Below are 12857 nucleotides of genomic sequence, written 5' to 3' on the forward strand. Positions count from 1 at the left end.
GTTTATACGCTCGTCCGAGGGAGAAAATCTTGGCCCACCGAGTATACATAATGTCCTATTTGTGAGTTTAAACCCTTTCGGTTCTGACGTTCATTGTGATGGATATCAATTGCACTGCGATTTATAATATATCCTTGCTCGCAGGAAAGCAAATAGAAGCCTCTCGTACTCTCGATTGCGTCAGACGAAGCAATGCTCTTTAGTCGTATTCTACTTCTTCAACCTCACATGTAGCTTGAAAGAACTTCAAGTTTCGTTACGAAGCGTGTAATATTTCGAAAATTGGAAGTTATTTTTTACCGAGATAAAAACCGACGCTTAATTCGGCAGAATATTTGGCAAAATTCAGATCACCGTTACAGAAGACCCGTTCATTGAAGAATGCAAAGGAATATTTCCGAAGACAAAGTTCCGGAATATTTTGATGCTTATGCAAAACGAAACGCGGGACATTTTTCTCGCGATCGCAGAGATTATCTCGACGGCCGCGCGAAATGAAAATTGCGAATCCCGCGCGTAGGTTTTCGTCGGCTGGAAGAGGGTGGTCCAGAGAACGAGGAAAAGAGATGAGAGAGCGGGGCGAGGAGGGAAGGACGAGAACGACGACGACGACGACGACGACGACGACGACGTCGACGGCGTGGCGAACATGGCCGCTCCGGAAAAGCGAAGCCGTGCCGAGCGGGGCCGAGGTCGCGCGGCTGCGCCGCGACGCCGTCGTCGCCGCCGACGACAGCGGCGGCGACCGCGTGACCAGCCCCGCCGATCAATACCTTTGCACGCGCGGCGCGGCGCGGCACGACGCGCCGCGGAGAGCGCCGCGCACACCGCGCGCCGCCGGCGACGAAGGATGTTGAATTCGAAAAGTGTTATTCCGCGCGTCTATCTCTGAATGATATGGAAGGGAACGCCTCTCCCACGTGGGTGCCACGTGTGCGCTTCCGCTGTCCGCGCGCGCGCTTCGATACGCGCGCGGATCTCTCTTTCGCGCGCGCGTATCCCGAAAACGTATATCCCTCGTATATCCGATATTTCTCCCGCGTGATTTTGCGCTATCTCGCGGGGCACGCTTCGAGCACGGGGGCCCGTCGCTTCTTCGGATAATTCGAAAGCAAAGTTCGCACGTTTGACACTTTACATGATATTAATTTCTAGCCTCCACGTTTTCCTCGCGGATCTTTTTTACCATTCGACACATGTCTTGATATTTAAGAGATTTCATGTATGCATTGATACATGTTCTCAAACAGTCTCGGAATAGTTTCGCGCGGATCACCGAAATATCGAATCGCTATAGAAAAATTTGAATGATTAATCGATATCTGTCTTATTAAAAGAGCGTAAAATTATAATTGAAAGTCGTTAAATATATATACAAGCTTTTAGATCATTCCGAATAATCAATTTTAGAGAACCGAACGAATTAATACAAAATTACATTTATAAAACGCGAAATGATTGATTGCAGTTTTGTCAAAGCGCGAATTAATGTTTATCACTGAGATCTTTCGATTGTAATTTCGACAATTTCGAACAATGTAGTTTGAAACTTTTATTCGAGATATTCTTTTCTGAGTTCGCTTCGGAAGAGCGTCATCGGATGGGATGTAGTTTATTTTAAATCGAAGGGTATCGCCGGGGGGCTCATCAGGCAGGTGCAGCTTTTCGCGCGGAAAATTCCCGACACGCGAGGACACGATATCTTTAATTCGGACGAATGACGTATTTTGCGAAATAATTATTCTGACGATGCATTCAACGCGCTTAGAATTATTTCTCTCCGAATGTGTTTCTCATTTCGAGTGCGGCCACTCTTGGAATCTGTCGATTTCAAGAGTTTCGACATCTCTCGGTTGTTATTTAATTATTATGAAATTATCAACAAGTGCGATTCAATATTTTCCTACGCTCAGCTTCCCGACTCCTCAAAACTATTCTAAACACTGTCAAAGCGAAACTATTCTAAAGTCCGTCAAAGCGATATCGAGTATCCGGCTTGCTCGATCGCCCGAGGCGTCACTTGGAAGATCTCGGGGTGATTTTAAAAAGATGCAGTGCCGCGAACGATCCGGCGTGGAGCGTCGGAGGATCGTCTCCCCGCGATCATCGATCGCGGATCGACGTTAATAAAGGGCGCGCAGGACGAGAACACACAGGCGAGACACGTATGTGTGTGTGGAAGCGTGAGACACAACGTATTTGCGTATTCATGGTGTTTATACGTGTTCTATGTGCGAGAAACTCACACGACAACAACAACGACGACGACGACGACGATGACGACGATGACGACGATAACGTCGGTCAGAGCCCGGGTTTTTTTCTTTTTTTCTTTCTTTCAATGGAAAAATACACGAAGTATATAAATAGAGAGGTCGGGATTTTTGAAAGTGTTTTCGTGAGTATAATTCGAGCGAAAAGGGGGGTTTACGTGGTGAAAATGATTAGGTTATGGAGGGGGGAGGGTCTCTGACGCGCGGACGACTAACCTGCTAGCCGTAAGGCCGACATTCTCTGATACTCGGGCTCCTGCAGCCACTTCCACATCCGTCGGAAGGTCTCGCGGCCGCTCTTGAGCTTGGACCAGGGCTTCGGATTGCGCAGCAGGTCGCTGAGGGTGCCCTGGCTGCGGCACAGCACGCGCTGCGCGAAGATCGCCTGCGGTATGCTGTACCTCTTGAGCTCGGCGCTGATCCGCTGCGCGAGCTCCTTCGTGTTGATCTCCTCGACCTCGCCGGCGCCGGGATTGCCCGCCGCCGACACCGTCTTCATCACGACCGACGTGTGCTGCACGTGCTGCGTGTGCGATATCGTCTGTTGCTGCGGTATCGACTGCTGCTGCTGCTGCTGCTGCTGCTGCTGTTGCTGCTGCTGCTGCTGTTGCTGCTGCTGCTGCTGCTGCAGCTGCGTCTGCATCGTCGGCGGCGGCGAGGCCGCGCTCGGCACCGAGTGCGTGCCGGGCGGTGAATGATGCGATGGCGCGAAACTCGCCGTGGCCGTGACGGCCGGCGGCGAGGACGGGCTAAGCGCCGCCGGACTCTGCTGCAGCCGCGGCAAAAAGCCCTGATCGTAATGAGGACTCGCGGAGGATTTGTGCGGCGAATTGAGGCCGCTCTGACTGTACGCGCTCTGCGGTGACAGCGGGCTCGGTTGCAGGCCGGCGCCCGGTGACGGATAATTGTGCGGCGGTGACATGCTCATCGACGGCAATTTATCGTACGCGTACGGCGAGCCGCCCATACCGAGGCCGATGTTACCCAGGCCGTTGTTCTGCATGACGGCGAAGCTACCGGTGACACCGCCGGCCGCGTGACCACCGTAAACGAACTTGTCGCTCATTGTCGAAATCGGCGGTAACGGCTGCAGCGGCGTCAGCGTGGCGTACGACGAGCCCGGACTGAAGCCGGGTGGCGACATCCTCTCGGCCACCGAGGTCAGCGTCTGATACGTCGGCTCCGGCTGCATCGCCCTGAAGTCCGTCGCGTCGATCATGCTCGCGACCGACACGCTGATCCCCGACGTAGGCGATAGCTTGCCCGGACTGAGGAGCTCCGAGTCGTCGGCGTCGCGCGAGTCCACGTCCACGTCCTGAGGCGGCACGATCACCGACAGGGACTCCCGCGCGCTCTGCCTGCCACCGCCGCCACTACTACTACTACCACCACTGCCACTACCGCCGCCACCGCCGCCGCCGTTACTACCGTTGCCTCCGTTGCTGTTGCCGTTGCCGTTGCCGCCACCGACGGCGCGTCCGCCGTCGCCGTTGCCTGCGATTCCGCCGTTACCGCCGCCGCCGCCGCCGCCGCCACCGTTGCCGCCGCCGCCACCACTATCACCGCCGCCACCACCACCGCCGCCGACGCTCGGCGGATCCTGGGACGACGACAGGTCCTCCGCGGCGGCGAGGTCTCGCTCCTCCTTGACGCCGAGCGCGCCAGCCGCGAGCAGTTCCAGCGGTAGGCTCGCGCACGCGATGTCGGGGCTTTGAGAGGCCGACGAAGACATACCCTCGACGCTACCTCCTCCGTTACCACCACCACCACCACCACCACCGGCACCCCCGTTGCCGCCTCCGCCGTTCCTACCACCGCTCCCCGCTGCCGCCGCTGCTGCTGCTGCTGCTGCTGCTTCGTGTGCGACCTCGTGTTGATGCTGCTGCTGCTGCTGCTGTTGATGATGGTGGTGATGGTGGTGGTGGCCGTGATGGTGATGATGATGGTGGTGGTGGTTGTGATGCCTACCCCCACCGACCACGCCGCCCCTACCTCCACCACCGCTGCTTCCTCCTCCTCCTCCTGCGCCTCCACCGCCGCCACAGTTCCCATTCGAGCCGCCCCCACCGCCCCGGCCATGCGTAGACACCGCCGCCGGGGAATCGACCGAGTCCAGTAATTGCTCGCTATGCGATTGATGATCGCCTATGTCCCCTATACCTTCCATTTACGCACATCTAGTTCGGGTAGTGCGGTCGCACTGCTCTACACACTCGCTCTCCTTCTCGGCTCGGTCGCCGAACGATACGCTCGACGACGACTACGACGACGACGACGACGACGACGACGAGGACGACGACGATCGACGCACCGCAGCACTAACCGATTAACAACCACCCGTTGTCGCACCACACTCGCGAGAGTAGTTGGCGAGTATAATTCGTGAGAGGCACACACGCACACTCTCTCGCTTCCTCCTCCGCTCTTCCGCAACGTTAAACGTCAACAAATTCAGTATCAACCGTCGTAATTATCGCTACGATTCTTCTTCTCGATGCTTCACTGATGATCTCGCTGTCACTGATTGTCACGCGATCGCGACGTGAACGGATACTTTTCCGGCGAGTACCGCGCGACGAATAGCCGGTCGTACGACAACAACAACAACGACGACGACGACGACGAAGACAACGACGACGACGACGACGACGACGACGACGACGACACCGATGTTGACGACGATGCTGAGGCGCCACGTCGTTTCGACATAGGGAGCACCCGGTGGCAGCGCAACGACCACCGTGCGCCCATGACACACCGCGCGAAATGCGGAGCGAGTGAGAGCGCACGCTCCCTGCGCTCGCGCGCCCGAGTGCGAGCGCACCGGCACACACCGGCTTTCCCGATGGATAGAAAGAGAGAGGAAGAACAAAAACGAGAGAGAGAAAGAGAGAAAGTCAGGCGAGAAACCGAGGACGGGGAACGCGAGGAAGCGGCGTGAAGGGGGTCGCGCTTTGCTCCTTCCGTCTCTCTTTACCTCGCGCGCTGTCTCCCGCCGTCGAGGGAGACTCTCTTCCGCTCCGCCCCCTTCCCCTAACAGTCCCTACTTCGGTCGCCCCCTTGAGTCACACTACCGGCACCGCCGTCACCTGGTCCGTCCTACTACTGTTATGCTACCACCACTAACAGCACCCCGCTCTCTACTACCGTCGCTCCTCTTCTTCTTCTTCTTCTTCTTCTTCTTCGTGTCGCGTGCCGCCGAGTTCCTCTTCTGGTCCAGGTGCGACCGTGTCTCTGTCCTCCCCCTCCTCCTCCCGCCACGTGTCACGTCCGTTCGTTCGTTCGTTCGCGGAGAGGAGTAGCCGCTTCGCACACCACCACCACCACCACCACTACGACCACCGTCACTATCACACCGCACCAGCACACCGGAGGAGAGCCGTTATAACATCGCGCGTACCTGCGCAGTGCTCCCGTTCTCGCGCCTTTTCTCTCTCCGTCGATCGAGTCCACGTGAAGGATCCTCTGTGTTCCTGCTGTCTCTCGTCGGGGCGCGCGCCGTTTTCCCGCGAATCCGCGCGCGCGACAGTCGCTGACGGTGCGGCGGGCGACCGCCGCTCGCGACGAGCTCTGATGACAATCGCGATCGTCCTTTCTTTCTTTTTTTTTCTCGTCGGTCCGCCGCACAGAATCACAGGAATAAGGTTAAAATTCTCGCGTTCTTTTCACCACGACGCACGATAATAACTCCGCGCGAAAGTTAAGCGTTGAGAGAACCACCCCTGCCGGCCGCTCGCCGGTTAAAACCACCACCATCAGCGACGCGCCACTAAGAATGTGTGGGTGACACGGACGTCTCCCGTTTACCACCACCACCGGCCGCCTCCGACGCCGCCGCCGCCGCCGACGTCGCCGCCGCTGGCGTCAGTCAGCTTTCTATCGATTTTCCAATACCTCGTGACCAACGTAGCTCGATGCGCGCGGCCGATACTTCGAGCATAAACATCGACTCGCGTCACCTGCGTCCGCGTCCCGCGACCTCGACCCGGCGATGATGCGCCGCCGATGAGAGAGAGACCGCTCTACCGATTCTCAATTTGATTCGCGATCGTCAGCTGTCGGGACGCGCGCCGGCTGTCCTTTTCTCGTCCCGCGAGCTCGCGGAATCTCGCGAGCGGGAGATGGAAAAAACTCTCGGCAGGACGCACTTTTGCGGAAAATTTTCTCTCTCGGGCAAACTTGACGCACTTCTCTCTTGCAAATCGTCGTCGAATCTCTTCGAGCTCCCGGCGAATTTTCTCTTTTCCTCGAATTAGGTCGTCGGCGTGGTAGTTACTTCTCCGCCGGAAGTTACTTCGTCCAAAGTGCACCAAGTTTCCGACTCGAATGCACTCCCGTACTTTCCTTCTCTTCCGAAACTTGCTCGCAAATCGTTCGTCGCGATCAGTTATGTGTTATTTATCGAAGACCCGGCCGGCCCGGTCGATCGCTAAATCGATACGTCTCGAACAGTCCGCCGCGATCCGCGATCTTCATTTCGCGCAAAGCGAAAGAGGGAGCGATTCCGTTCGCGCGGCTCAGTCGATCTCGTTCTCTTTATCGTCCGGATCGAAAGGTCGATACGGCGCCGATAAGACGCGCGTCGCCGTCCTCCATGATGCCGTGCCACGCTGCTTCCGTGCCGCTCGGCCTCGCCAAGATGTCGTCCGCGAGGTAGCCGCGAGAACGAACGATCCGCGGGAACGATAACTCGATCGGGTGATACACGCACACAGACGCACCACCGCGCACACCGACGACTATTGGCGAATATCCGCGCACTCGGGGCAGTCCGGGGGTGGCAGAGAGAAGAAGAGAGGGGTCGCCGACGATTGGTCGCGGCTGGCGTCGATACGGAGATCAATGGCCGCCCGCTTCCTTCGTGTAGTGCGAGAGAAACGACGAGCGCGCGGCTCGTCGAATCGAGCTGTTGAGAGCGGCTCTCTCTCGCGGTCGGCGCGCGTTTTCGATCGATCGGCTCGAAGGGGTCGAAGCGCGTCGCAGCCTCGCTCGATGCGGCGCGCACACGATGGCCAACTTGGAGACGGCACGCGCGCGTGTAGTCTCCTCTTCCTCGTGGGGTAGCGCACGATGCGGCTCCTCGGCGATGAGATCCTTCGACTTCGCAGCCCCGTAGCGTATCCGGACGTGTCGGGGTTCGCTCGCGTGCGCACGCTTGAAAGCGCGCCGCGACGCGTCGCGACGCTCTTCCTTCCCGTCTCTCTCTCTCTCTCTCTCTCTTTCTCCGCCTCTCTCCTCCTTTTTCTTCCTCGTACTCTCTTGTTGAAAGTCGTCTCTGTTCTCCCGGCGTTGTCTTCTTCGTCGTACTTCCGAAATCCGTTTCGCCCTCGGGATGCGAATTTTCCGCACGCGAAAGAAAACAACGGCGCTTCGTCTTCCTCTTGCTCGCGCGTACGCGGTCCTCCTTCTCTCGCGATTTCGCGGGCCTCGCCGTGCCTGCTGCGGGAACACCGTGAGGCGTGAGAATAGGATACGCGCAAGGGCGCGCACGAGGTCTCGTGTGCGGTGTTGTTGGTTGGGACACACGGAGAGAAAACGAGCGCGTCTCGCGCTCGCACGGAGTTGTGCCGAGTTGCGCAAATCGCGAATGCTACGCTACGCGAGAGCCTCCGGCAGGAGGGTGCCGTTCTCTCATTCTCTCGCTCTCTCTGTCTCTCTCTCGCTCTTTCTCGTCTCTTTCTCTCTCTCTCCCGAGGGTTGACGGAGCTGAAGAGCGTGCGAGAGGGGTGCGAGAGAGAGTGTGGCGAGAGGCTGGCGGGGAGCAGGGAGGGGGGCCAGGGATCTCGCCACGGGGATCTGTAACGAACTCGATACGCAGGGGTCGAAGAGCGGGGACGGGGGATGAAGGGCGAGGTAGGGGAGTCGGAGGGTGAAAGGGAGGCGAACGAGTCAGGGGTGGCCCAGGGACCACTCGACCGCGTGCGGCACCCCGAACAACGCGCGAACTTTGTGTCGCTTCTCAATTAGGCGAGCCCACTGGCCGAATACGGCTTCGCAATCTGTTTCTCCTCCTTTGTGGCTTCGATCGATAACAGAGTTCGATAACCTTCTTCCGAGTTCGCCTTATTGAGCGGCGGAGAAAATGGATTATCGATTTTTACCTCCACTCGGTGAGCTGTGTTTCATATCGAGCGCATTGTCAACGACGACAATATCGACCCGTTCGATTGACTGACGCGGCCGTCACGCGGCGATATCTTTCTACTGAAACGCACGTGCTGGCTCATCTGAAATCTATTTAATTCTTTCGGATTAAAATATTTCACAAGTAAGAGGGAACGTTCGGAAATTTCTCGAAACTTTGATTATCTTTTTCCAGAAATTTTCCAACACTTTCTTGAATAAAAATTGCGTCGAGAAGGATAGAGGAGACTTATTTAAAAATAACGCAACGATAATAAATTTTTATGAGAATGGCACGGAAAGACAAGACTCGTACAATTTCATCTTGTTTCATAATTTTCTGCTTTATTTTTTACATGAAAAGTTTTAATAATTATTTTTACATATCTTGTTCAAAATTATGGAGAAATATTAGATATATACAGTTCTATATTTCTTTTTACATTCTTATCCTAATTTAAAAAAATAATTTGTTATCGCTTCGATTAATTAATATTGTAAACAAGACGCTTGGATGAGGCAAAGGTTATTGCGTTATTCATCGATTCAATTGTTCGAAGATTCCGCACTTTGATTGCATACGCAATCCGCGAAAGACATCAAACAAGAGTAAAGAACGCGCACGCTGTTAAAGAGCGGAATTCAGAACTGTATAAGTCATTGATGAAGACGTACGGCGCTGCTGGAATTACACGGCGCGCTCGCTCCCGCGCCGTGTTGTGCCACTCGAACTGTTTGCTAAGTAGTTGCCAAGGAGTATAGTTACTTCGAAACAAGGAGGACTTATGCCTGTCCGTTCGATCGGACGGCGGAGAGCGCGTTAGATGCGGCCGACGACGGTGCAGCGCGCCGGCGATACCGCCACACGACGACCATTTACAATTCAATTCATTGGCAATTACAATACAAGTTACCCATTCCCGCTTTCCACTCTCCTCCGAGCTAATTCTACTTACAGCGTTCTCCACGAAGGTGGAACTTTGTTAGGCAGCTCCGGATATCGTCGTCGCGCGGAACTTGCCGGATGAATCGGAAGGGATTTGGATTTCGTTTGATTTAGTCGTTCGAGGCAAATTGAGTGGAAAGTTGTCGCACTGCAAAAATAAATTGAAATAGAGCAACAATCCTTAATTTATCTTCTTGAAAATAATGTTGATCCGATGCGCGTTGGCGCTTTGATTTTAATTTATTAAAATACTTCGAGGAATACAGCACATAGATGTGAAAAAATAGAGCACGCTGCGATATATTAATTTCAAAATATGCTGAATATTAATTACCGGCTTCATAGTAATTAATTTAGCCGAATGAAAAAATGACGAGAGCAATTGGCAGCGGTGAAGATTCACGCGAAGCTTCACCGCAGAGAGAGGATTGATCGATCGCGCGATCGAGTGTTCCCCAAGCGGTTTCGCGGCCTGATAAAATTTCGATAGAACGCGCGCCGCGGTCGACACATATTGCGAGTATCTCAATTTCGAGATTGAGATAAGCCCAAGCGATAGCGTGCGTACGTACAAGAGGGGGAGGGGTGCGAGGGAGGTTCTTCGAATATATATTCCCCCGCGGATGGAAATCCATCGCGGAGTCAACGACAAAGTAAAATCGATATTGGCGTTACGTTATATCCGGCGGCCGAGTCCGACGAAAAGAAGCGGCGGATTAAAGCGCGAGATGGATAAATTCGTCGCGTGATTAAAGCGCCGCGGATTATTTCCCTGACGCGGAAAAATAAATATTCAAAGAGGATGCACGCGTAATATTCGCATCGAGTAATATTTCCCCCGCGCTACTTTTTATTTCTTCTGAAATTTATTTTGGATTTTAATTATCTTATCAATGCACGGTGGCGCGCGCGCGCATCGAGAGGAATAAATCATCGTGCTTTCGCGTTCAAATCTACGCAAGTCGACTCGCCACGAATATACATTACGTTTCTTTCCATTCTCACAAATTATACTACATATATTCCTTTTAATTCTGAAAGTATAAAAATTGCTGCACACTTTAGAACTCCCGCGTTTTACAATTTCTCAAATATAAATATATCGTTCCGCAATATACCCCTTTTTTTTTTTTTTATCAATGTTGGAGGGCATTAGGGCTCGTTAATGCCCTAATATTTTACGGTCCTGGGGGTAGTTCTGCCGTGCTGGAAGTGGGGATTCCCGACGGGGCGGTGAGGGGACTGGAGGGGTGAGAGCTGCGATGTAACGTCGATATCGCGCTCTATACCGAGGCGTCGCGACGCCGCGAGTGGGGCGCTCGCTTCGCGGCGGGGATGGCGGGGTGTTCCACATGGGTAAAATAATCGATAGCGGCGACCGATATGTATGTGCAACCTGTATGTACGCGCGCGCGACCAACCCCTCGTACATTTACGGCTCGCTCGTTCTCGTTGTAACTGTAAACACACACGCGTGCGATCGATGAACAGCCCGCGTTACGTGGGCTTCGACGACGACATCGACTTTCTCGCGCAATCGTTGCCATTGTCGCAACATTCGAGATTCGCCATCGGGAGGAGGGGGGGGGGGTGAGAAGGGGATTTAAATGGTCCTCCTCATGCAAGAACGGCGACCGATCGGCGACATTTTCGCGAATCCGCGCTTCCTGTTTATTCAAATTGCCTCATTACGTTAAATTGGATATTTATTTTCGCCGGTTGTTCTCAATTAATGTCGCAGCGCGCATCCGACGACACGCAAAGGGGTGTCCACTTATACGGAAATGGGAACGTGAAAAACACGAAACGCTGTGTGTGAAAGTGTAAATTCACCCGAGCTAAATATAGTTATATACTTCAATCGCGAGATCTGTTCATAAATAATAGCGCGCTCCTTTTAATGTTGCGCGACCCACTTTTCTCAGTTTTACGATATTTTTACAATTTTCCCGAAATAAATCGCGCATTTCTCCGAGACAAGCGCAAATTTTTGATGGACATAAGGAGGAAAAATAAGAGGACAAATGGAGCTGCGGGGAGTTGAATGACGCAAGAGCTTTTTTGAATGATGCCTCATATGCGTTAAATATAAAATTAATGCGACTCGAAAATTAGAAGGGAGACCTGCGGTGGTGGAACCGCAAGAATTTCCACGGGCATTCGACTCGGTTTTCAGCGCAAAAACTATCGATCAGCGACAGGCGATACGGTGAAGTTCGATCGGCGCAAAAAGATCTCCGCGACGCCGAATGATTTTTGCCAATTAATGAGGTCTTGATGTATCGCTTTTTCGCTCGCCGCCCCGAATGCAGTTAGATCGAGATAGATAAATGGATAGACGGATGCGCAATTAAATAATGCGAAAAATTTAAAAAGAAAACATGCGGTTCTCCGCGATAATACGCATCGCGCGGACCGCATTCCTCGAATTAACGCAAAATTCGCGAACGAATGCCGCTCCGCATAACAATATAACTCACTTTTTACCCGCCGAACGCAGGTGCGTCCCCCCGCGTTTCCCCCGTCGCCGGCATCGTCGAGCTGTACTTTCTTTAGAAATCGATATCTATAATTATTTCATCGCTCTCTCCGTGCATAGTATTACGCTCGCATTATGGGACTCTATAGACTCGGCTAAATGATAAAGTAGATGATTGCTAATAACGTACAAAAGTAGACAACAAAGTTGTCGCATAATTAAACTATCCCTTAGTTCATTAAATAAATTATGCGCTCGAAGCTAAGCTTGCGACTGAAACGTAAAAAGTTCAAAGTTATATATTTAAAAAAATCAATTGTTATAATATTATATTTTACTATAATTAGAAAAAAAAGTATTATAATACTCTCTTTCAATGGTATAATTATAATGTGATTAACGTGGATTTTTATTCGAGACAGATTTTCGCGATTAAACTTGCGTTTCACTCATACTTGTTGTCTCGCAGAATCGGGAATTATTTTCAATTTGAGGTGCATTTCGGTGGACTCTCTCTCCTTGGCCGATATTATTAGCTATTAGCGACTGCCGCAAACATTTGTAGATCGTAGACGTCAGATCGGACATGAAAGTAGAGATATGCTGTTCCGCGTAATTAACACAAACGACATACAGGCGTACTCATTGGCGTAACTGGAGCAACGTGTACACATATAATACATGGGCGTCGATACATCAGAGACGTCAAAGTCCCTCTCTCTCTCTCTCTCTCTCTCTCTCGCTCTGCAATTTTCAGAGCCCTTAATAGTCGGCTCTTTCGAGGTGCATAATAAATACAAACGGCTCTATCAGGAAAAAAATGACAGCTTTTTTTCAGAGAAATTGCAGTGTTTTTCATGATTAGAGCTGTTTATGCACAAATCGGCGCGAATCACTCCCGAGAATTTACCGATGAATTTACATAACAATATTATTAGCGAGCGATCGAGGCATAAATAAGGACACGCAATTACGCGACGCGACCGTTGCGGCTCTCACGATTGCCGCACTTGTTTTGTGGTTTTGTCAAAACTGT

General features: G+C 52.6%; 1 protein-coding gene across 7 annotated transcripts in view; it reads right to left on the reverse strand.

Annotated features, from left to right (window-relative positions):
- The window catches only part of LOC105676735 (hepatocyte nuclear factor 6-like), an 80170-nt gene extending 72783 nt beyond the window's left edge, over positions 1-7387 (reverse strand). For 2 of the 7 annotated variants that reach the window (XM_067360164.1, XM_067360161.1), the window contains exon 1: positions 2490-7358. In XM_067360164.1, the coding sequence (XP_067216265.1) occupies positions 2490-4440 (1951 nt within the window). In that variant the 5' untranslated portion in view covers positions 4441-7358. Of the gene's footprint in view, positions 1-2489 lie in introns of all 7 variants that reach the window. The other 5 variants (XM_067360158.1, XM_067360160.1, XM_067360162.1 and 2 more) reach the window with 5 other exon arrangements.
- Positions 7388-12857: the final 5470 nt, after the last annotated feature.

Source organism: Linepithema humile, chromosome 8, assembly GCF_040581485.1.
Source record: "Linepithema humile isolate Giens D197 chromosome 8, Lhum_UNIL_v1.0, whole genome shotgun sequence".
Taxonomy (NCBI): Eukaryota; Metazoa; Arthropoda; class Insecta; order Hymenoptera; family Formicidae; genus Linepithema; species Linepithema humile.